This window comes from Trachypithecus francoisi, unplaced genomic scaffold, assembly GCF_009764315.1.
Source record: "Trachypithecus francoisi isolate TF-2019V2 unplaced genomic scaffold, Tfra_2.0 Lachesis_group11, whole genome shotgun sequence".
NCBI lineage: Eukaryota > Metazoa > Chordata > Mammalia > Primates > Cercopithecidae > Trachypithecus > Trachypithecus francoisi.
In genome coordinates, this window is record NW_022681456.1 from 53,137,494 (window position 1) to 53,163,782 (window position 26,289).

At 34.8% G+C, this 26,289-nt stretch overlaps 1 protein-coding gene across 1 annotated transcript in view; it reads right to left on the minus strand.

Annotated features, from left to right (window-relative positions):
• Positions 1–26,289, minus strand: part of PTPRQ (protein tyrosine phosphatase receptor type Q) — a 218,733-nt gene that overhangs the window by 159,273 nt on the left and 33,171 nt on the right. The window contains exons 10-17 of the mRNA XM_033221161.1: positions 21,711–21,891; positions 20,088–20,249; positions 19,809–19,988; positions 19,077–19,184; positions 18,653–18,934; positions 8,737–8,919; positions 8,309–8,410; positions 4,555–4,675 (exon numbers count right to left, since the gene is read on the minus strand). Of these exons, the coding sequence (XP_033077052.1) occupies positions 4,555–4,675; positions 8,309–8,410; positions 8,737–8,919; positions 18,653–18,934; positions 19,077–19,184; positions 19,809–19,988; positions 20,088–20,249; positions 21,711–21,891 (1,319 nt within the window). The remainder of the gene's footprint in view (positions 1–4,554; positions 4,676–8,308; positions 8,411–8,736; positions 8,920–18,652; positions 18,935–19,076; positions 19,185–19,808; positions 19,989–20,087; positions 20,250–21,710; positions 21,892–26,289) is intronic.

A 26,289-nucleotide genomic window follows, 5' to 3' on the forward strand; every position in this document is an offset into this window, starting at 1 on the left:
GCTATTTCCAGCTAAGATACTAAAGTATGTTAGTAAGATACTAAAGCATAAAGCTTTCAGCAAGCATCTTAGTAAGATGATGCTGAAAATTTAAATATATATCTGTGTATATTTAATTATCATTTATATATATACACATATATAATAGATAATATTTTTGAATATGTTAAGGTCTTTCACCTTTTTGTTCTTTATGTAATCTTACTCTATTCCACTGAGTCATCCATTATCTGAAAAAGCATCACTATTCTTATTGCAGAAATGCAATGAGAAAAAAATACAATAATTATATATAATAATAATTATATGTAATAATTATATAATACATAATTTAATATAATAATATATAATGTATATGTACATATATGTATATTGTATAATACATTATATATGAAATATATATATTTTATATATTTTATATAGTTTTATATATTATATATTTTATATATACACAGTTTCTAACTTAAAACATACTCTTCATTCATTCATCCATTGAACAAACATTGTTTCAATTACATGTCAGGTAATAGTCTCTTCTAAATACATCAATGAACAAAGTAGATTTTAAAGCAGAGAGAGGGAGAGAGAGAGAGAGAGACAGTGTGTGTGTGTGTGTGTGTGTGTGTGTGTGTGTGTAAAATAAAGCCAAGTTTTACTGAGGGAAAAGTGTTTTCTACATCCCATTTACACATCAAGAGCCAATCCTGGATTGAGACCACAGAGTTTTATAATTAAGTAGTTATAATTAAATTAAGACCCTTGAAGTGTAGAAAGAAAAGAGTATACAAAAGAAGGAAATTTCCGTCTGTCAAAAGAAAGAAAGGTAAAAGGAAAAATTTTGCATTACGAAAAAAGAGTGAGAGAAATAAAAGGGCAAAGACATCACTCTGGAGTGTCCCAAGATCTTAGGGTAAGGGTTCAGTGGTGACAACACCTGAATAGATTTGGGAGGGGAATCCCAGTTTAAAGAAGCCTTTTTCTTTTTTCTCAGGATGGAGATAAACATGACAGGCCGCTTAGAAAATCTCTGTGTGGAGCAAGATATAAGGGCTCCTCTAGCAGATCATCCAGAGCTAGAGAAGGGTGTGGAGGTAACCTTCTCAAATCCTTCACACTGTAGACTGGTGCAGAGAAATCAGCTGGGAGTATCTAGCTACCTGAGGTTCAACACAGACGTGCTAGGGAACCAGGGGGCTAGAATAAGCCTTCAGGCTGGACCAAGGATAAAACAGAAAATAGGAACCTTGAAACTACAAGCCGTGACTGCAAGTTTGTGCCAGAATGATTCCATTAAAAGGTCAGATGAGGTGTCTCACAATATTGATATGGGAGAAGGGCAGGGGAGTGCTGGGTAGAGAAGGGCAGGTTCCTGGCTAGGGCGCCACCCCGGGCTTGTGCCCAGGGACCTAGATGAGGACAGGCATTTCTGTTTTCCCGCCTAAAGGTTGCATTTCCCAACACCACCCTGGCCCACCATGCCCCTATCCTCTGCCTATAAAAATCCCAAGACTCTAACGGGCATACACACAAACGGCTGGACGTTGACAGGAACACGTCGGCGGAAGACACAGCGGCTGGACATTGAGAGGAACACAGCGGACTAACAGCACACACTGACAGACGCCGCAGGCCAGCAGGCCATCAACCAGCGGAACAACGCACAGTTTGGCGGGTGAGGACGAAGGACAGTCCGCTGCTGAGTGACCCGACTCCAGGGGAAAACCATCTTCCCACTCCATTTCCCTTCTGGCTCCCCGCCTTGCTGAGAATTACTGCCACTCAATAAATCGTGCACTCATTCTCCAAGCCCCGTGTGATCCAGTTCTGGTACTCCAAGGCAAGAAAGCCCTCTGTCCTTGCGATAAGGCATAGGGTCTAACTGAACTAACACAAGCCGCCTACGGATGGCTAAACTAAAAGAGCATACTGTAACACAGGCCCGCTGGGGTTTCAGCTGAAAACATTCACCCCTAGACCCTGCCATGGAGTCGGAGCCCCACAACCTGTCCCTCTGCATGCTCCCCCTAGAGGTTTGAGCCGCGGGCACCAGAGAATTGAGCCACGCCCCCGTCGCATGCCCTGCGAGCAGGACAAGGGAACTTTTTCTGTTTCAATATTACGGATTTGAGATTACCTTACCCCATTTTCAATGGGCTTCCCCTGTACCCAGACTACCTCAGAAAACGAGATACGGATACCCCTTGACGGATGAGAGAAAAAGTACAATTGAAGAGTTAAACTTTGAAGTGATTGATTGAATATTTACCCAAAAGAGACTGAATTAAACCCAGAGGGAATGATGAATGAATGGGTTATCTAAAATCAGTGCTTTCATCAACCCCAGCATCACTGCAAAAAGCAAAAAGAACCAGTTACAGAAAATGAAAGGTCATGTTCTATATGACATCAGAATTGTAGCATACAAAATTTCAGCCATGCTATATTCTTAAGAGGTGGTGTAATGTACATTGTCATTACTTATTCCTAACAAATCCTGATACCTTTAGGCTTTTGGAATTATAAATAGACAACTAAAGTTATAGCTAAGTTCCTAGAATAGGAGGCTCCCATTGACAAGGAGTTCATACCCAGGGAGAGAAAAACTGGGTAAACAGCATCCCTTAAAATGTTATCCGACCACATGTGTTTCTGTCTAGGTGTGCTATGCATTATGCTAAAAACACATGGAAGCTCAAGGAAGGGAAGCATGATCACTGCATAGAAGAACACAGTTATTCTCATAATGCAGGGCTGAAAATCTCAGCCAGAAAAGTCTTGATTCTCGCTTAATTAATCTGTTTCATTTAATTTTTTTTCTAACTTAGTAAATGGCATCATATTCTAGTAGTAATCACACTTGATTAAAAAATCTAGAAGTCATTTTTTATTCTTCTCTTTTTCTTATCTGCACAGCCAATCCATCACCAAGTCCTGTTAGTTTTTCTTCCCAAATGTAGCTCAAAGTTGCCCACTTCTCCCCTCCATTGCCACTACCATCTCTTTCCCAGACTACTAAAATAGCCTAGCATCCCTGCTAATATTTTTGTCCCTGACAATTCATTCTCTGTAAGGAATCTAAAGTGATTTAAATTATCTATGAACTCCCTTTATAGTTAGAATGAAAACAAAATCATTACCATGGCTTGACTCCTGAACTTTATCTCCTGCCCCTACTGTTACCCTCCTCTGGTTCTCTAATGCCTAGCAACACTGACCTCCTCTCTGGTCTTCAAAGTGACCAGTTGTGTTTCCCCACAGAGTTTGTGCAGTTGATATTCCCTCCTTCTTGAAAGTTCTGCCCTGTAGATTTTTACATGGCAAGAAAATCTTTCTTGTCAACTGGATCACAGCTCAGTGCCACTTCTTCAAAGAGAACTTCCTGAAGCATCCCAACAAAAGTAGACCTCCTTCCCCCGACGTTCCCTTGTTTGCTTGTTTATGGATAAAAAATCTAGTTATCTCTTTGGAGTGTAAGAGATACAAGATCCTTGAAGGCAAGGGTCTTATGTGAGTCTTGTTCATGAGTATATAGGTATTCTATCAATATTGTTCAATGAATGAATGAGTGAATAAATAAATAGGGTAATGAAAAGGAATGGTTACCTCCTTCCCACTGCTTCCTTTTCACTAACTGGGAGTCATGACACTCCCAGTTTCATCATGACTAGGCAAAGTCACTAGGAATCAGGCAACAAAGTAAAAAAAAATATAGTCTTAAAGAGAAATATGCAAAGGGGTTAAAGGGGAATTAGGAAAGAAAAATCTTAATTTAGGAAAAAGAAGAGGAGACTTCTTTAAAACACCATAGCATCTCCCTCAGTGCTGGTCCTTCCAATTCAGAAATATAAAAGGAATGGCTATGTTTTATGAAGTATTGTATAAATTGTATTTTCTGAGTTGAAATATATGAAATACACTAGGTAATGTATTACCTGACTGGTGAATCTCAAGAGGATTTACATTACATCAAAGTGAAGATTTAAATCTACCAAGTTCTCATGAAGTAGTATAAGCATGTTAACTGACATGAGATACAATGTAGGATTTCATCTTTTTCACAATTGAAGGCTAAACAGGTAATCAGGGTAATGGTGATCAGAAACAAAATACATTGTTTACATTTCAATAAAAAATTGACCTTAAATAACAGATTTCTTTAAAAATAGCTATTTAAAATGTTTATTTAAATTACTCTGCTCAAGGGACACTTGAAAGATGGTGACATGAGAGTACTTGTGTAAAACTTCAGTTTAAAATTATATGCTTACATTCATACAAGTTGACTTGTCAATGACTTTTAAGAGTAGAAATTTAGTATAATTATGCATAACACATAATTTTTTGTTTTAATTGCAAAATTATTTCATTTGACTATGATTGAATCACTACATAAAAGGGGAAAAACTTATTTCTTAATAAAAACATATTAACTAGCCTATTAATAATCAGGTTCCTAATGTAGCACCACATTCTGAAATCCAAAAACTGCATTCCTATTATGTTACAGATTAATATTTGTTCTCAGAACTACTTCCAAAAAAAAAAAATTATTACCAGACATAAACTGTGTAATAAAGGATAATTCCATTTGGCTCCAGAGGTGGTTGCCATGACAACTTCACCGTGACACCAGACAACTGTTTTACAGAGAAGTCTTGAGGGGGAGAATCAGGAGCTGAAAAGTTAGGGTATAGAATAATGTATTTTATTAAACATATATAAGAAAAAGTTAACATGGAAATACACACAATTTTTATTATAAACTTTCTGGTAAAGGAATTGGGTTCAGTGCTTTTCTCCAGAAGCACGAGAGACTGTTTATTTTCAAAATGAGATGATAAAGGAAGATTTTGCATGGTGGTATTAGAACATCTGTTTCTGTGATTCAATGGAAAAAAATATTTCATGAGAAAGTAGAACAAGGGGTATGTCACAGTGACTCACCTACTGTTCAAGTACATCTTGGTCAACTGTCATCCTCTAATAAAAATAAAAACTTTATTGAGGGTGAATAAATACACAATAAAAGAGGTCCCTAGACAATAAAAAGAGGTGGGAAAAAAATCACACATCCAAGAAGTTGGGAAAGTGATAAGCATAACATTGGGAAAGCAGTTAAAATGACTGACCTCACAAATGAAAACTACATTCCTCAATCTCTGTTGTGTCATTAAAAAGTAAAATAATATCAAACTCTGTTCACTCAGTCTTCAAAATTGAATGGTTTACAAAGGAAATACCAATGTAGCACATAAATAAGAAAATAATTTAGAGTCTACTTATAACTCTGCTATAATAGTGTAAAATACTATTACATTTGCTATTTGGCATTGAATAAGTGGTAAAAACATTACTGCAAAATAGTTAGCCAACTTTATATTTCCATTTAGGTAAAACATTTAGAATGGCATTTCTCAGCTGCTGTGTAACACCACAGTAATGTTTTAGAATAATGGAATATAACCTTTTGCATGTAAAAAAAGAAAACACTAAAATTTGGTTCATTGTTACAGTTATGCACAGAATGTGAATTCATAGGTAGCTAATAGAAATTCTGAAAATTTGTTTATATCTTTAAACAATGGCAATTGAAATACAATTCATGTACAGATCACTATTTCCAATAATTTGGACAGAATCCTATCTGACTTACTTCATTTTTTTTCTTTTTTACTTCTCTGAATAATCTCAGCTATAGTTGTATGTGTTCCCATGTGTGCATGTTTTCATTATTTTACTAACAATAATTTTCCAAATAATTTTATTGAGCAGCAGAAAGTTTATGAGACAAGTTATAAGGAATAATAGTGATAGCTCTATTTGGTATTTTCATTTTGTTATTTTCACTGACACTACAATAATGTTGCTATCAAATATTGGTTATTACAGGAATGTATGCATCAATTAGAGATGTCTCTTTCCCAAGATAAGAATTATCTCTGAAAATTCTCTTTCATTTGTCAAAACAAAAACCTATAAATATTTTTCCTAGCATCCTTGTAAAATCTGTTTATTGTTTACAAAAAGGACTTCAATCAAAAATGCAGTAACTTAGAAACTAATATGTTACAACTAACCATTTCTAACATGCTTTAAGATGCTTACGTGGAATATCAGATAAAGCTTGGTGCCTTTAAAAGCTAACCTTCAGTAGATCTCTGAATATTTTATTTTTAATGTAAAACATTTTATTGCTAAGTAAATGTAATTAACATGTCTATCTAAAAAAAAAAAATCACTGCACACCCACTGTAGCAGACTAAGTTTTAATCATTTTGGCATATGCATTCTAAAATGTTTTGGCATATGTATTCTAAAATATAATCTAACAAAATTGAAACTAGAAAAATTAGAACTTTTGTAGTGCATTCAATTTGTCATCTCAGAGCATCGCAAGGTAGCTGAGAAGGAACTTCACAGTCTATCACTCCTCTGCCTGGCATGATCTTTCCTATTTCTCGCCCTCCCTTTGTATTCATTTTCATGTCACAGCTTCGACATAACTTCCACAGCTACACTTTACCTCACACCCCAGAGTAGCTTAGGTCCTTCTTTTGTCCTGGTGAATAATTTGGGGGAACATTTATGCCAGTAATTAAAATCATAAAAATTATTTGTTCACACATTTGTCAAATTTAGGTCTCTTGTTCTAACCATGAGCTGCATGAGGGCAAGGAGTTCCTAATTCCCAAACAGGCAAATTTTCTCAGATCTTTATCCATTTTCGATTTTCTGTAATTTTTCAACAAGGGAGTCTAGTTCTTTACCCTGTTCCTTAGAAATTATATGACTTGGCCAAGAATTTAGATGGAACTTTACCTTGAGGAAGCATATTTTTAACGGCCCAGGTAATTCAGATACACAACATACTTTGGAATTACTGACTTGAGTGGTAAAAGCTCTGCCTGCTCAAAATATACGTTTACTACTGGTCTCATTCCATCATATAAGATCTCAAATTCTTGCCATTAGGACCTTCTGATTAGATTGGTTATATAGAAGTGGGTATTATTTTCAGAAAGACATTGGTAAATTTTTTACTAATATAATCTTAAGTATTATATAAGATAGAAAGGAGCACTAACTTTCTTCCCCAGTTTTTAACCATTGACTTATTTGGAAGGATTTTTTTATTAAGATAATTTTAACTTTGAGAGCAAGGAGAATCTATTTATGAAAAAAAATGGAATTTGGGCAGATAAATTTGATGGAAAAGCAAGCATAGTAAGAAGATGCAATGACTAGGGAAAACTGACCCACGGAGGCATCACACTTAGAAACTGGGGCAACCCAGAGAGCCCTAGCCAAGATGCTTTGGTGAAATTCTTTGGTAGAGGTTAAAACATGGAGAGACCTGCAAAAAGAGAAGAGGGACTTGAAGACTTTATTCTTTTAAAAAGAAAGAGAGCAATGCCAGGAAAAGTCTCCCTTCCTAGCAGTGTCTAATGCACATTCTGCCCTGGTGAATGATTCTAGACTCTTAACATTCATAGGCTATGGCCTAGCTTTAAGATGGGGAAACTTGAAAGAAAGAAAAAAAAAAAAAAAAAAGATACTCCACAAACACGTATGATACTTCCAGGCCTACCCTTCATGGAAACAGAAATTCCTTTTACAGAAAAAAAAAAAAATTCTCTAAATACGCAACATATAAAACATAAAATGCAACACCTAATCCCAAATGTATCTTTCAAAAGTTATTTTCTTAGCATAATATATGTCTAACTTGATAAGGTATTAATGTAAAGTGGCCTCAGTAGTAAAGTTGATTTTATTTGGGTTAGGGAAAGTATGTTTAAATATTCAATATGAAAGCTACTAACATTGGGGAATAGCATCTTGTTCAGTTATGTAGGGAACCTGTACAATAGCCTGATCTCATTATCAAGTTAATCCTTAATACCATAAAAAAAGTGCTGAACATTTACATAAACATAATCTGCTTCAAAGCTCATGTTAATGTCTATTCTTAAAAATGTAAAAGTTGAAAAACACAGTCATGACATATATCAGTTAATGTTCAAATCAAATTTTTAGCCTTAAAAATTCCCATGGAAAAACATGACTGTTTTTTACAGAGTACTGATGACTTCAAAAAATAAAAAGCATTTTATGCCTGATTTCACTGAATGTAAATCTGACATTGCTAGCTTATTTTATACCATGACAATGAAATCGCTGTATAACGCTGGTATGGTACACAACTGATACCCATGACTAGAGGAGTTTTTACATTGTTTCATTCTATATATGTGTTTCTCGAAATATTATAGAATCAAAGTATATCAACATCCACTATTATATTTACCATCTTCCTCAGTCAGTATACTTATGGGAGCACTCCGAACTCCTTCACCTTTGAGTGTACTAGCAGACACCTCAATGATATATTGGGTATATTTCTTCAGTCCTAAATAGAAATAAAATAGGTAAGAGGCAAACTATGAAATGGCTCTCAATACAATCTTCCAAAAATAAAAACTAAGTGAAAATGTCATTCTTTGGCAATAGTAGCTCTTATTTATGAAGACAAAATGATATAGGATAAAGTAGAAAAGGACGGATCTACAGTATTCTTTCATGTGACTTGCAATAAACTCCTAGCTTATTTAACCAAAAACACAAAATTGTAATACCCTGCATGAAAATAATCTCAAACTATTAACATTAAGCTAATATTTGTGGTTACTCTGTTGTTATAAATGCAAATATCCAATATTAGATTTGTTCTTTTACCTTTAATGTTTTGGGTTAAAGAGGTTGTATTTATAGTTCTTTCCTCATTTCCATTACTTCTCTTGAGATAAATTGTATATTTTTGTATGATTCCATTGGGACTACTTGGGGGTAGGAATGATAGCTCAATCTCTCCAGAAGAAATATTTTTGTAAGTGATATTTTCTGGTGCACTATCAGGCACTGAAAGAACCAAAAAAAAAATAGATACATAAAACAATTCCTTTCTAAAAATCTATTCTGCTGAAATTGTCACTGAAGCACACTAGGTTATTTACATGTGAACGTTCACTAGAATGTAATGGTAATAAACATCCTGAATGAAGTAAGGTATAAATAAATTATAGCACTTACAACTGTATAAGAAAAATTTTCATTCAAAAGAAAATGCTACCATGGTTCCACAGAATAACAGTTATAAGATGATACATTTACTAAAATACTTGGAACTATAGGAACCTATCTTGTTCTGAAGAACACACAGATACAAGAAAGAGAATTTTAAAACACTTAAACTTGATTCTATTCCTCATTAATGATAATATAAAAAAAGATCAGTAGGTTAGTTTTGGTCGACAACAAGGTCTATGACAAGGCAACGAGTACTTCCTAGATGTGAGACTGCATATTATGACCTGGCAGCAAAACCACCTCCCAAGAATATGGGATATCATTAAGTAAAACACTGGTTTTCTGTATCTAACATTTTTATATGGAATACATTATGCATAAAGTGGTTTTCAATGTAAATTTGAGTCCAAAACTATATACAAGATTCCAATTCCGATAAAATATTGGAACAGATACCCTAAATTGAGTGAATATCTTACTTAAAATAACTAAAACTCTGCATAACATTAAGATAAATTTTCTTTAAGAAATTCCGGTGCTGAAAAGAAAGTTAGAATTCAGTGGTGACTGGCCAAAAAAAGTCACAGAAAAACAAACAAGCAAACAAAATGCAAAGACAGAAATCCTGAGAAGGAAGCTGGTACTAAAGCCAGTTTTGCCTTGCAGTAGATTGGTTAATTCTGGTGCCTTTGCATTTGTATAGTAACATCTGTGCAGAGTGTCAGAGAAAGACTATAAAGCCCTGGGGCCAGCTGAAGGATGAGCAATATCTCTGCAGAAAGACCTGAAACCTCAAAAGAATGCAACTGTAACCAGCGTTATTATATTGAACAATTCTAGGGGATTTAGAGTCTTCTGCATGTGCCATAGAAGTCTATGTGAATGATAACTCCTGGTCTTGTGCAATGTGATGCATTCATTCTCAGGGAACGGGAAGTGAGAAATAAACTTGCCATGCAGAGAGGAAAGAAAGGAAACCTTTTTTCTCTCTTGCCACTCCTCTGGGTGGAGAGATAGAAAAGAAATAAAAATTATGCTGTTTTGGATTTATAAGTCTATCCCCATGATCATATGTTGACTAAATCCATGATACCTATATGTACCCTGAAGAAACCTCCACTTCAGAATTTAAATTAAAATAAAACTGTAGTCCTGAGCTGCTATTACTCCTAAACAACTAGAAGTAAATAAAAATACTTGCTGGAGGAACTCAACTTCAACAAAAACCACATAAATTTCTCACAGCTAAAGTTTCAAAGAATATGAGCTCACTGATAAAATCACTAAACACACAAGCAAATCAGATATCAATAATGAAAGTCAGCAAAGAAAAGAAAAAACACATATACATACACGGTAGTCAGATTTTGAGATTCCAGATATTGAAATAAAATAGAAATGTTTAATATATTTCAAGAAATCAAACATATTTTAAAATATGAGCAAAGAATTATTTAAATAATGGTAAATAATATTAAGTAACCAAGCAAGTATGAAAGAGAACAAGATAGATCTTTTGGAATAGAATAAAATAACTAAAATTAAAATTCCCTTGAGGTATTAAAGAGCAGATTAGATAAAGAAGAAGAGAACTTTAGTGAAAAGGATGATAGTAGTGAAGAAATTATCAAGAATGTAGATCAAAGAAGATAGTTATGGAAAATATAAAATAGCAGTTGAGGCACTGATATCTGGAGGGGGTCTAAAATAATAGAGAAAATAAAGAAGAAATATTTAAAGAGATAATGGCTGGGGCTCATCAAAATTATTCAAAGATATCAAACATCAAATCAAATAATTTCAGTAAATCCCAAGCAGAATTTTTTTAAACCACATTTAGACATATCATTGTGAAAATACAGAATACCAAAGAGGAAAACATCTTAACAGTACCAGAAAGAAAACAAATCATCTACACAGGAGTGACAATTAGATCAACAATCAACATCAGCTGAAATACAACTGGAATTCTATACCCAGAAAAATAAACAGTAGCAAACTAAAAACATATTCAGACAATAAACAAAACTGAGGGATAATGCCATCAACACATCCTCAGTAAATGAAATTATAGACAATGCACTTTAGGTAGAAAACTATTTACCACAGATGAAAGATCAGAGTGGCCAAGATAATGGTTTAAAAATTGAGTACACAGAACAATAACATAACTTGGAGGGTTAAACAATATAAACTAAGTAACTAAATAACTTGGAGGGTTAAACAATATAAACTAAATAGGTAAATATTATTGCCATTCAAGAGTCCTGTTATAAGACTCTTTTCTTTCAAATGAAAGAAATTGAACTTTTTTATTAGTATTCTAAATTGAATGGATATAAAAATTACCAGTAGTAAATTTAGTAGATAAATAAAATTCAGAAGCCTTAAAAATGTAGATACAGTGTCCTTCCCCTTGATTGTTACCAGTTATTGGGTTATGGTGTCAAGGCACACTTAATAGGAAAAACTAATTTAAAAATATTGATATTTTTAAAACTTTGAGAGGATTGCAATTCAATGCATAGTTTGATGTAGCAATGTAATTCCACTATCCTTTCTATCCTAAACACGTTAAATGTTCTCTAGTGTTTTCCCAGGCCAACATACTAAATTGAGAAAAATCCTCAACATCTACCCTGAATGCTTTCTTAACTTTTGGCTCTAAGTGAAATCTTGGACCTGCTGAGAAATACCACTACAGTTTAGCCCTCTTAGGTATCATGTTTGTTTTTCTCCCAGAGTGCCACTAACCACAGGGCGTAGGAGTTGTGTAGTTGCATTAATTGCTCCTTTTTTCTTCCTGAAGAACCACAGATCCTTTGAAGCCCCATTCCGTTGGATACCATCACATGCTACCCCTCTTTAAGGCAGACAACTGGTAATACCTCTGTCACTTCTCTGAACATCTCAAACATGCTACACTTTGATGACTGACTTCTTCCCTACTACTCAGAGAGGTCAACATCCATGCAAATGATCTATCCAGTACCCTGGACTCTGTATTTCTTTATCTCTATAATTCCAATAATCTTTTCCCCCACCTTAGTTTACCCCACCACACTTCACTGGCTTTCATGGAAACACCTAAGACTTTGTCATTAACAATAACTGCCAATATTCCTCTCTTTGACAACTGACTCCTATCTTTCCAGCTTACTGACTCTTGTACTTTGAATCCAACAATTCTCTGACCCTCATCAAATCTTTACTGTGCATTACCTCTGTTATGTCTTCATTTCCCTACATGCTCAGGCTAGAGTCCACAGTCACTGTAATCACTTCCTAGCTATATCCATCACTTCCTTCTGTTTTTATTTTACTTTCCTGGCAAATTATAATTGGAATTAAACAAAACTCTGCTAGCTTCACATGCCCCATGTAATAGCTGAAAATTGTATTTTTTTCAGCTATTAAATGGTGTTTTACTGAGTTAAACACCATTCTATGCTGACTAGTTCCACTTAAATTTATAATCTCAAATGTCAAATGGATCCTTTCATTTCCTGATAGCTAATGTTTTTGTTTTAGTTAATTCAGTCTCCCACTCTTTAAAGTATGTTTTCACCATATTCTCTCTTGACAGACCTCTGATATTCCCTCCCTCTCTTTATTTGAAGCTAATAAACTTGCTTCTCATTCCATTGCAAAAATAAAAACACTGAGAAGAAAGCTACATTATCATCCGACTTCAAATTTTCCCTTAACTATCTTCCCTCTTTCCTCCTTTCCAAGCTCTATCCCTCCATGTCTGTACTGGATTTCATTCCTTCTGCCTATTCAGAGACTTTACACTTGAAGTTAGTCAGAGATACATGTGAACACACATACACTGTAATATACATTCTGGTGTTTAAAAAGTCTTCTTTTGATTGCACTTGCTCCTTCAGCTATTACTCAAGTCTACTCTCCACTTCATATCAAAATTTCTCAAAATTTGCCATTCCTCGTTTTCTACATTTTATTTTTTGCCTGTCTGTTAATCTACGTTTTATTTTTTGATCTGTTAATCTCACTTTGTTTTTCTCCATTTTTTTCCTGTAAAAACTACTCCTGTGAAGTCACCAATGACCTCCATTCTTGCCAAAGCACTAATCAATTGTATGCTCCATCTTACTTTACTTCTCAGCAGGCTTTGACATAGGGAATAAACTCCTTCTACTTGAAAATCTTTATTCACTTGGCTTTGAAGACACTATCTTCTTCTGGTTTTCCTTCTACATCCAGTGACTTCTGCTTTGTCCTTAATTAGCTCTTCTGCTTGTCAAAGTCTATGTGTTGTATTACCCACGACATAGCTGTAAGCTTCTTAATATCTCCCCCTATTGTCCAGTGATGTGATTTTATCCTCATCCCTTGATTGAATATCAAAGATACGGTGAGGCTCCAAATTATATATGCAGCTCTGGATCTCCTCCCTGAGCTTTAAACTTATTTATCTAACTGCCTTCATAATGGCACTTGGATACTTCAAACATGTTCCAAACAAAACTCCTGGATGTTCTCCGTATTGACCTCTTCCCTGGACTTCCCCGTCCAAGTAAATGGCACTACCACTCACCCAGATACACAGAGCAACAATCTAGTAGTTTATCTTGATTTTTCTCTTTACTTCAACATCCAGCATATTCAGCAGCAATCTGCGAAAACTGTAAACCATATAATGTTCCTATTTCATAATTATTCAAAAGCTCCTCATTAAAATTAAACTGCAAAGTTCCTACAATGGCACCCAAGAATCTCATGATCCACCTCTGCCTCTCGCCTCATCTGTGAATTCTCTACCCCAACTCACACTGTTCAAGTGACAGAAATGCCCTGCTCTGCCCTAACTCCACAGTTTTTTTCCTCTACAAGAAGCTGGCAATGGCTATTCTTCCTCTGGAACACTTTTCATCCTTATCATTGTCTTATTTAATCCTGTACCTCATTAATATCACTGGGCGAATATAATCTCTCAGTGTGGCCTTTCCTCAGTCCTCCATCTCAAATAGCCCACTCACTACTCTTTCTCTCTTCTATCCTTGATATTTTTCACTTAGCAAAACTTACAACTACTAAAAATCACAAATTTGTTTACTGATTTGTTTTCTAATTTCTAATTTTCTAATTGTCTAGTGTCAAGTTTCAGAAAGGTAGAGACAGATCGTGTCTTGTTCACTACTACAGCTACACTATCTAGTACAGTGGTAGAACATAATATGGAATCCATAAAAGCTGTTCAGTGAATGAATAAATGTATTTAATACAATACAGAATATATTAAAAATAAGAGAGAAACTCACAGGTAAGGAACAGATACAAGATTGGGTTGAAAAACTCTTTAATTACAAAAAGGGAATTTGTGATGCTCTGCTTGAATTTTATAGCTCAGTGTAACTTCCGATTTTGAAAATTTCGCATTAGATTTAAGTTTTCCCTCCACAGTTGTCTGCCTACCACCAGTAGTCAGTGTGTAAATATGCCTTCCTGACCCAAGGCTGATCTCTTTTGCATTTTTATTCATTGACCCTTAGGGAATAACTAGTGCTGGATAGTCAGGTAGATAAAGCAAGACAGACTCAATGACTTACTGATTTTGAAGAGTGATGACACACTTAGAATTTTCTGAAATAGCACAGAGTGTCCCCCAGTTGTAGAAATATTTTATAAAGTACATAACTGATGAATACAAAAGAATGATTATAATCAATTGGAATAAGCTGAACCTATTAAAATTCCAAAACAAAAAAATACATAGTCCATGATGATAGTAAAACAGGGGGCCTGGCATGGTGGCTCAAGCCTGTAATCCCAGCACTTTGGGAGGCCAAGGCGGGTGGATCACAAGGTCAGGAGATCGAGACCATCCTGGCTAACACGGTGAAACCCCGTCTCTACTAAAAAATACAAAAAAAAAAACACTAGCCGGGTGAGGTGGCGGGCGCCTGTAGTGCCAGCTACTCGGGAGGCTGAGGCAGGAGAATGGCGTGAACCCGGGAGGTGGAGCTTGCAGTGAGCTGAGATCTGGCCAGTGCACTCCAGCTTGGGTGACAGAGCGAGACTCCGTCTCAAAAAAAAAAAAAAGGGAGGGGGGGAAGTTACCTTGAATCTGCCAAAAGATTTGTTTGGCATATATAGCTTTAATGTATGCAGACAAATTTTAAAATGTAATTAATTAATACAAATAAATTTATGGGGTTCTACACAAAATTTTGGTCAACATCTAAGTTATTATCCACTCATGGTTGTTGCAGCAAATCAGACAAGGTGTTTTGTTAAAGGCTTACTGTAAAGACGGTTATGTCTTAAAAAAGAAAGGGAATATGTATAGATCATCAAAAGAGTAATTTGTATGGGAACTTCTCAAAGTTGTATTTATGATTATTACACCCTATGAGAAAATAAAAGCTAATCTTAAGCTTGTTGCAAAACTGCACAGTCTATGATTAAAACACACACACACACACAAAATCAATCTTGTATTGAATTTTCCTGCTTGAACATAAGGGTGTTTTACTTCCAAGCATCAGTAAACTCTATTTCTCTTAAAAAGATAAGACGTTTAACCAAATAATTTACTCCTATTTTTAATTAGTAATATTAACACATCACTGAGTTAACACATCACTCAATTTCTCATGAAACAATATTGAAGAGTGGGCCCATATTTTTTACATGAATAGAAGGTATAATTACTGTATTTAATAAGATTATTTTGAGCCTAAACACAGAAAAATAGTTGCTCTTGAGCTCATCTTGCTTCAAATGACATTTGAGACCCTACTTAGCATTCTAGCTTCCTCTTTTGCCAAAGGAGCTAAAGTGGGTGGTTTAATAGCAACAAACATAATCTAGGAAAAGTCACTAATGTAGATTCCATTGTTTTCCATTTTCATCCAGGTGGAAAATGCACAGACCTTGAGACTACCCTAACTTAGGACAGAGAGCCAGATATCAGGAAGATGGGCATTAAACCTTGTACTCCTAACTGCTAGGCCTGGCTAGGGAGCCATGGGATATATTGGTTTCCCCTTCTCTTTATTTTTTTGGCCATCTCCGGATTCTATTAAGTGAGGCCTGTAATGGGGCTCAGGAGGCCTATAGTCAAGCCGCAAGTACTACAACTTATGAGTCCTTTTACCCAAATTGTCCTAGGTCTCCTTACCTAAAAAAATAAAGGGTTCTGCATGTTTTCTAAGATACTTTCCAAAATGAAAATTCTCATTTTAAACTAAATCTCAAAATTTGTATTCACTTAAAGTTTATTGTCCCTGTCTTCAAATTAAACTCATACAAACAGAAATAAAACAGAAAATAAAATTACATTTTCAATATTAAAAGATTATGTGCATGTAATAATCAGAAAACAAAAAAAAATTGCTTTATAATTCATCATTAAAATAAGGTGTTCCTGATGCTGTGGCCACTTAAACGAAATACTTGATAAGCATTCATAAAAATGGTTATTCTTTCATATCACAATAGAATCTTTCAAAGTTATTATTTTCTTCCCCATGCTGGGCAGAAGCCTAACAATAAAATATCAGTGTAACAATGAACAGAGAGATCTTAGATATAGTTTATAATTTACCAGCTTTGTTGATTACTTCTAAAACAGCATGTGCTGTGAAAGGGAAATGGGTTTTACAGTCAGATAGCTTTGGACTCTAATTCTACCTCATCACTTTTCAGCTGGTGCCATTAGGCAATTAAACACCCACCAACTAATAAAACTTAAGGAGGGAAGGAAATCCTTTTCTTCTACACTGCTTTATCCCCAGGAGGGCCTAGTATATTATAAATATTTTTTGAATGAATGAACCTCTCAAACCCTCCATTTTTCATTAGATTCGGTTTTCCGTGAAGATAACAATAATGTACTGCTTTAGTTTAGAATTTTTTCAAGACAATTTCTGTGAAACCCATTAGCAGGCCCGTGACACTTAATAGGTGCTAAAAATATGCTTGTTTCATTTCCTTGACCCACTGCAAAATAAAACTGAGTCATTAAAGAGCAGACATTTTTCTCAAAAATACTTATTTTACGTACAATACCTATAAAAGCAGTGAAACATGCCAATATATGGATTAATATCAATTAAGTGTCACTTCAAAGCTCTTGATAATGTAAAATGCTCCTTTCATTACCTTCTTATTCCTGCAATTTCAACTACTGCCATTATCTATGGGCTCTTTTGTATCATCTCATTGTGTTCATTTCTGTGAAGAATCTCAACAGGATACTTTTATACAAAAGTAAGCTACTTTACTAGATTTCTAGATCCTCAAGGTCAAGACAGAAATTCATATATAGGATCTGGCTGAACCACATGAAATTGCTGATATTTGGCCATTTGTGACCTATAAAAATGGTAATTTAATGTGGTCCCACCAATAGCTAGTCAGTAAATATTTATTGTTTTAAATGTACAGATAAAACAGTAACTTTACATTTAGTTATTAATTCTCAGAATACATTGTAGAATTGGCCTAATAGTTAGGCCACCAATACATAATTGTAACACAATATAAACAATGAAATAAGATTATCAGACAAACTGTCTTCCTCTAGTTTCACCAAAACTAAAACACAAGTAATTCCTTGCTTGCATTACTTCCTTTAGAAGGGATATCCTCTCCCAACCCACCCAGCAACCTCTACAACAGGGATCCCCAATCCCAGGGCCACGGACTAGTACCAACTGGTGGTCTGTTAGGAACTGGGCCACACAGCACGTGAGTGTCATAAAGCTTCTGTATTTACAGCCACTAACTATTGCCTGAATTACTGCCTGAGCTCTGCCTCCTGTCAGATCAGTGTTGACATTAGATTTTCATAGAAACGCAAACTCTGTTGTGAATTGCCCATGCAAGGGATCTGTGTTGTGTGTTCTTATGAGAATTTAATGCCGGATGATCTGTCACTGTCTCCCATTACCCCCCAGATAGGACCATCTAGTTGCAGGAAAACAAGCTCAGGGCTCCCACTGATTCTACATTATGGTGAGTTGTATAATTATTTCTTGATATGTTATGACGTAATAATAACAGAAATAAAGTGCACAATAAATGTAATGTTCTTGAATCATCCTGAAACCAACCCCACTTCCCTCCCTAGTCCAGGGAAAAATTGTTTTTCCATGAAACTAGTCCCCAGGGCCAAAAAGGTTGGGGACCTCTGCTCTATAACATTCTTCTGCCCATTCCTCCCTCCTCATTAAGATCCAGGCCAAATGCTGTCTCCTCCATAAGTCTTCTCCAGGCATGCCATTCAATGGCAAGTAGCCATTCAACCTGAAATTTATAGGTACATTGAAAGAATCCTTGGCTTCTTAAGATCTTTTCATTTGAAAATTCATAGATTTTGATTAGTAGTTCCCTTATATAAATCAGACTTTAAAAAATTTGTACAATAAACCTTTTCCTGTACTTTTGCCTGAAATAGAAAATTAATTTCTGGATTATACAAAACAAAATAATGAGGGATTTTAGCTTACATAAAATGTAAGCAACATGGCAACTATCAGCTATGCTTACCATATCACTATGTATTATTAAACAAACAAAGCAAAACAAAGCTCACCAGTCTCCGAAGTCCTTACAGAAAGTAAAGAAGATATCTGATTGCCATGACCAAATCTGGTATAAGACCTTACAGAAATGTTATAGAGGGTGTAAGGTCTTAAGTTCCTTAATATTATGTCTGTTGTTGATGTGTTCTTCATATATGAAGTGTTTATATTTTTATATAGCACTTCATAAGCAGTAATGATCCCATTGGGCTTTTCAGGTGGTGACCACTTCAACCTTATTTCATTTGCGGTAACATCAATTACGTCAACATCTTGAGGTGATGATTCTGGTTCTAGGGGAAGAAAAGAAAATTTTTAGTACCTATACTTTTATTGTTGCTTGTTGCTTTAGACCCTAGAAGTGGCATGAAGTGAAGGCACTGAGCATGTACAATCACTTTTAAAAACAATTAAAACTGCAACTGATAGTCTTACCATCTTCGGGAGTTCTCACAAATATGTCATTTTCTTCAGACAAAGAACTTTCTCCAACGTGGGTTGAGGCTGCCACTCTCATTTTGTATTTTGTGTATTTCTTTAACCCTATAAGGACAATAGACAAACTGTTTAATGTCCTTAAAATAATATTCTTGGGATTGGTGTCATTTAATATAAGACCAGTAAGAATAATTTATATGGGGGACTAGATATCTATATCAGCTTCCAAATAATTGCAGTCTCCTCAAATTCTTGGGCTTATAGGCCTTTCCATGTTGGTAGTTTCAAGTTCTTTCCTAAAATATTAAGGCAATAATTTAAAGTTGAAAAAGTAACTTTTTGGCACACTGCAGGGGGTATAGTTGACTTGGCACAAATACCATGTCAGCTGAATTACTTCAGCTGATTTTTGCATTCGTACATTTTAGTCTTCAGTAATAAGTTATTTTGATATACCAGATATAGTATTCCTTAAGTTAAGTAAATTTCTATGAGGCTTGTGATCTGATGCTTTTTACTTCTTTGTGGGTAAATCTAGTTAAAGAAAAACACATTTAACCGAGTTATGTATGCAGGTATTTTAAAAAGATATCCATGGCGACACAAAACAACAAAATATGAATTGACATAGCATGTGTTCTGTAGTATATAAGGCACAGGGAAATGGGCATATTTTCCACCAGAATAGAAATGTAAAACAAACAACAACAATAAAATGTTGTTTTCTACCTGTTATGAGAAAGCTGTTATCTATAGTAGTTATCTGGAATGCTCTGTTTGTATCCAGTTCCATTGCATAAACCGTATAGTGAGTTATTTTTCCATTGGGATATTCTGGAGGATCCCAATACAACAAAATAGATGAAGAACTAATATTTTTATAGTTTATAACTTTAATGGAGCTTGGCACTTAAAAAGAAGAATGAACATATGAATGAAAAGAAAAAGTATCACAGTGTACAACAGCAATATCTGCAGGTAATTGTTTCAAAGGAAATACATCCTTACCTTGCTCACGTGTCCTAACATTGAGAACTGTTGGTGGTCCTTCTCCCATGATGGTGAAAGCAGATACACTAATCATGTGCTCAGTGAAAGGTACAAGTCTCCTGATAACATAAGACAGCTGTTCAGCTGCAATGTCAGTAATATACTGATTCCTTGTAGTTACTGCTTGAATTCCGTAAAAAGAGAAAAAAAGATGTTTGGCTTCACAATCAAAATTATTTTTTCCTTAGACTGTAAAATCTTAAACCTGACTTCTCCTTATTCATTAATCTCTCCATGCACATCTCTATTAAAAGTAGATATGTAATAATATAAACATAAAAATATTAATTTTAGAGATTGTATTGAATTTCTGAGTACCTCCCAATAATAACCACAAACACTTTGTGCTGATAATTTTGCTAGTTTTTACACATTACTCTGAAACATGACATTAGTGTTTTTAAGAAAACATAACTTTATTAAAGAGACTGGTTAGGAATGTTTTCTGAAAAGAAAGAGTAGGCAATAATATATAATTGAAATATTATAAATCAATACCAGGTTTTAGTAGAAGAGTTAAAGAAATACATAATTGAGATATTATAAATCAATACCTGGTTTTAGTAGAAGAGTTAAATAAATAGTTTTATTTGGACTCAAATTTCACCATACATTCACACATTCAGTAAACCAAATAATTCTTTAAAACAAGCATGCTTGCATAACTGACAAATAAATATCCCAGAAGGATTTCAAATGTTAGATTTTCGCTTTCTTTAGCATTTGTGCTTCTAAAACTCTTAAGTAGCAATTAGGTCAAACTTTAAGTATTTAAGGGAACATCTGCATCAGAAATCATGGGACTCTTAATTTTCAGTGTTACCCTCCAGTCATCTTTGCACAAGAAAGATGGATCAGTAAGTGCAATATAAATATCTATTCAATGTAATGTGATTTTATTTTACTAATTCTACCATAAATAGAATAACACTCTTAATTTTGAATGGGACAAATACCAAATCAGAGAAAAGGTAATAAAATAAAATATTCTTCTCATTTAACATTTTAGAAAAGGTAGAAAGAGAATATGTGTCAGGTGAGTATTTTTAATTTGCCATACATGACATTCTCCGTTTAGAAACTGTAAGAGCCACTGACACTGAAGAGCAAGTGTATACACTAATGACATCACCACATCGTTGGGGTCACCTACACCTGTTTATCACACCATGCACTAGAGTTGTAACTTTCTGACCTATTTACCTTTAGTGACATTTGAAAACCTATTAGTCAAAAGCTGTAGGGAGTGTGAGGCCTGTAAATGATTTGAAGATATGTTAATCCCTTCCCATCACACCTGCTTTGGCAACTGTAATAACTGATTGTCTATGCAGCTTGGCCGGAGACTCTAGGGTGCTACTTTCTCCAGGAAGAAGGTCAAATGGGTTAGGAGGGGCCAGCTTCTGCCTGTGTGGCATTTCCATTTATTGCATGAGGTTTTCCGACAGCTAAAAAAGAAAAAATTGACTCCAGCCCAAGGACCATTAATAATATGGCTGAACTCTACACTAAGGTTCATTTCTGTGCTAGCTAGCACTGGTGGTTTAAATGCACTTTATAGAAAATCAAAATTCTACCTACCAACTGGTGAAGTCTGGTCTTCAGCTCTATTCCTTGCAGGAAAGTTATTATCTGGATGATTGTTATATATAAATGTAGCAAGTGAGTGAAGGTCAGATGACATCTCTGCTGAACCCTCATATAATCCTACCATTGGCTCTACTATGTTCACAATTTCTGGAGCCATGGGGTCATTTATATACTGTAATTAAAAGTAGATATTTTAAAAGACTGTGACAGTTATACTTCGTGACTTAAATCAAGTATTAGTTTTAAAAACTTATAACCTTGGAATCATGCTGTTATAAAAGATAACATATTTTCATGACCACTGTCTTCTTTAGATTCCAAAATTTCATTCTCTGGCTACTAATACACTGCATCATTGTAGCACATTGTGACCATTGTATTTCCTGAGAGAACAATACTGTATTTTGGGAAGGAGCAGATTTTGTTCTGACTTGAGTTAGTTTCTTTATGGTAAGATAAGATGTCCTCATGCAAAGGTTTCATGACTGAGATATTGTAACTGCTCACCCCCAAATGGTAAGTGTTCTAGGCATACTGATGTATTAGAATGTGTTTTGCTTCTCTAATTACCTGTCCTCATTTGTATATACCATACATGAGAGGTCTACATGCCTGCTTGATATACATCAACGATAATAGTTTATAATAGAGTGAAGTTACATACCAGAATAAAACTGCATGGTAATATTAATAGTTTTCACACAGGATTCATGGCATACCTGTCAAGACTCTGGACTTAAGGAATATTTAAAGTAACTGCAATTGTTCCTAAATCCTATAATGTAATTCACACATGTCAAGTTCACCAAAATGGCAAATACTGAGGTGAAAACATCAGGAACAGATTATGGATGAATACGGTAGAGGTTTTTATTTAGCTAACAAGATGATTCTCATTTCTCCATCCCCACTAGCATAATTGATTGAAACAAAATGGGGAAAAGGTGTTTTAACCAAATAATATTGGATATTTGTGTAGAATGTTGACTTTGGAAATAAGACTACATATTAATTAAAGAAAATGTTGCTTTAAGGGACTTAACCAAGTACAATGTGTGGACTTTCTTTGGTGTCTAATTAGAACATACCTAATCAACACAGGATGTGAAGATAATCAAGGAAATCTGAATGGGTTCTAGGTATTAAATGATACCAGGATGGTATTAATAATTTTGTTCATTGTGGTCATTGCATTATTTTATGGGTGGAAATGTCCATGGTTTTTAGAAATTCGTGCTTAGATATATAGGAACAAAATGATGCTAAGTCTGGAATTTATTTAAAAACCTGAGGCAAGAATGGCAGCCTATTGGTGATTACTGAATCCAGGTGGCAGGTATATGGAGGCTTATTAGACTCTTTTCTCTACTTTTAAACCTGTTTGAAATTTTCCAAAATAAAATAGTTTTGAAAAAAGAATATGCTGAAAAATCTACTCTCTTGTGCTAATTTTTTAAAGTTCTGCTTCAAAACTTACCTCCAAAACACATTTTTTAAAAAAAATATTCTATTCCTTATCAATCCCATGCTCTTTTACCCTCAGAGTTTATAATAATTAATTCATAATATAGGTTTCAGTTGTTTATAAATTTTGGTATATCTGTCTTTTAATTATCTTACATGTGTTGGAGTTGTCTTCACTCAGAGAGCCAAAAACAGGTTTTCTAGGCCTTAGGAACATAAAAACACTTAATAGTTTCCAAAAAAAAGAAAGTAGGTGCTCAGGAAAAAGTTCAGTAAAGCAAGAAATTTTATGGCATTTCAGTTAACTATCTACAAAGGCAAGTTGCTTAAATATTAACTCTTCTGAAAGATAAAAAAATGGAGAAATGAGTCAAAAAATTTTCAGTCCTCCGAATATTTACAAAACACAATTGTCTAAATCTTGTTACAACTCTACCCAGAAAAGTGTTGTCATGAAAAGCAGCAGGTTTCCCATAAAAACTACTTTTTAAAAGTTGTGATGAAGAGCTATGGATAGGGAACTATATATGGGTTTGTTCCTATGTCCTTGTATAGAACAAAGTAAAGGTCTTCTATCTTACAACAGCTCACTTCAGCGCTGCCTCCACGGGGAAATTAGGAAGGGCAGGAATCATAAACACATAACTCAGAGAAGCTCTGGTGTTGCAGTCAATACTTTATGCCCAAACCACACAGCTGTTTCCACTATCAATCAGTCACCCTTTGAAAATCTACTGTATACAAAGCACTATAGAATGAACTATAGTGAGGTAGTACAAAGAATTTCCCCCTCAACCATGGTTTTGCATTAAATCTCTCAATATTTTCTATCCCATGCCAGACAAATTATTGAGGGTTAAAGCATAGCATCCCATCAATTACATATGTTAAGCATCTCTGCTGACAAACTACCATTTCAAAGTGAGAGCTGACCTGAATGCTTTTGCCTATGTGAATGACTCCCAAATTCTGATATTCTGACATTAGAAAAACCCTCCATAACTTGGGCAATGATTTGAACATTGGCTTTGTAATAACCCAGAATGTTATCACTAAGTGTGTCCTGTTGCGAATATTTCTCACACTTAACCTCTTAAGAAAAGACATTATGTTAGATGCTAGTCAAGTTTTCCTAATGATAAAAATGTAATAATATTAAAAGCAAAAATGTTAGGAAAAAATTTGGATTTAAGAGAGTAGTGGGAAGGGGCAGAGAGAAGCAGCAATAGAAATGAGAGAAATAGGAGGGAAAAACGTCCATTGCAACACCTAAAAATTCCCAACTCACTGCTACTACTGATATTCTGAATTAGATATTTTTCTGTTGCGGGGACTGTCCTGTACATTGTAGGATGTTTAGCAGCTTCCCTGGCCCCCACCTACCTTAGCTGTGACAATGAACATGTCTTCAAAGATTAACAAATGTCTCTTGGAGAGCAAAATTGCCCCTGGTTGAGAACCATTGAGTTAGGGAATGTCACAATTTGTCAACATGAAAGGCCTTGCATATGCTGCTCAGGAATTCTTGGAATTTATGTGAAAGAATTAGGAGTCTTCAGAGTTAAATTCCTAATCCACCTGAATAAACCAACTTGATTTTACATGTAATAATCTTCATCATAGTGAATGTGATTTTATTTTCTAAAAAATCATATCTATCAGTTTAGGGTCACTGGAGGTCTACTGAATTGAATTAATGAAATGTTTGACTTATTCTTAAGAAATGCTTCTATATTTTAATGTACACTATAACATGATTTGTGCTGTTATCAAGAAGTGGTAAAAAGAAAATTTTTTAATCAGCATATGCTTGGAAATCTTCTAAAGGACACCGTATTGTTCAACACATTATTCAGGTGAGCAAATCTTTAAGTCTTGACTATGTTTATGTTCCTAATGTTGAATAAAATAAACTTATCTCAAGGCATTGCTAAACTACTTTTGGGTTCTGTCCTCAGCCTCATTCCTAGCAACCAGCCAAGCATTTAGCACAAGACTTTCTTCTTACGTTCACCAGTGACAAACGTTGATATTCTCAAGGAATACGCTGGATGAAAAGATGCATCTATATGAGTCTCAGAAGTCTGTAATATTAGGCACCTATTTGTCTATTGGAGAAAAATGTCTCGGGTTTCTAATAGAACAAGTACTGATGGGATCTGACTGAAGTTCAAGCAAAGAGCAGTCCATGGAAATGACTTCAGGGTTTTTTAGACTTCAGTCTCAGTGGAATGAGGCTCCCAATGAAATGATCGTTTTTTTATTTCACTATTTTGAAAGACGGAAGAAATTTACATCGAAGGAGAAAATAATTGTACTCAATTTGGCTCCATTCAAACTACATACAGAATATTGTGTTCAGTTGAGTAAGAGGATCCTTGACAAACTAGAAAATATGCACAGGAATATAATCCATGATATAAGGGACCTAGAAGCCATGACTAACAAAAACTAAGGATATTAGGTCTTTGGAAAACTCTGACCACTATCTTCAATGAGAAAGAGTTAAATCATTGTTTATTATTGTTGTTACTGCAAAGGCTAACGTTTTAAGCTTCTGTGTGTTACAGAGTGTTAAACACTTTTACTCATTTGAACTTGCTTTATTGTCCCCCAAAGAGATAGATTATTTTTATCTCCATTTTACAGTCATCTGTTCAAGTTCACAAAACTAGTGACAGCCAAGGTAGGATTGGAACATTTTTCCTAGTTCCAAAGCTCATGTTCATAGCCACTATAATCTACTGTATTGGTCTAGAGAGGAGAGTTAGGACCAATTGATGAAAATTAAAAGACAAATATTTCAGTTCAAAGTAAAAACAGCATAGTTTCTCATTCATCTATGGGTTTCTGTGTCTAACAGAGTGCCTAAAACCCCATGATTACTTAAGAAATAGATCCTTGTGGGACCATAACAAAGAATACTTCAAAGCTTATAGGATAGGAGCTACTTTTGTAGTGATAGATATCCTATAATAGTTGATAAAATATTTTAACAGAGGTTGGATTCACATCAGTTATTAGGAATGTTATAGATCAGATTCATATGTAAGTGTGGAAGTTGAAATAAAATATCTCAAACCCTGAGACTCATTTTGCTAATGTA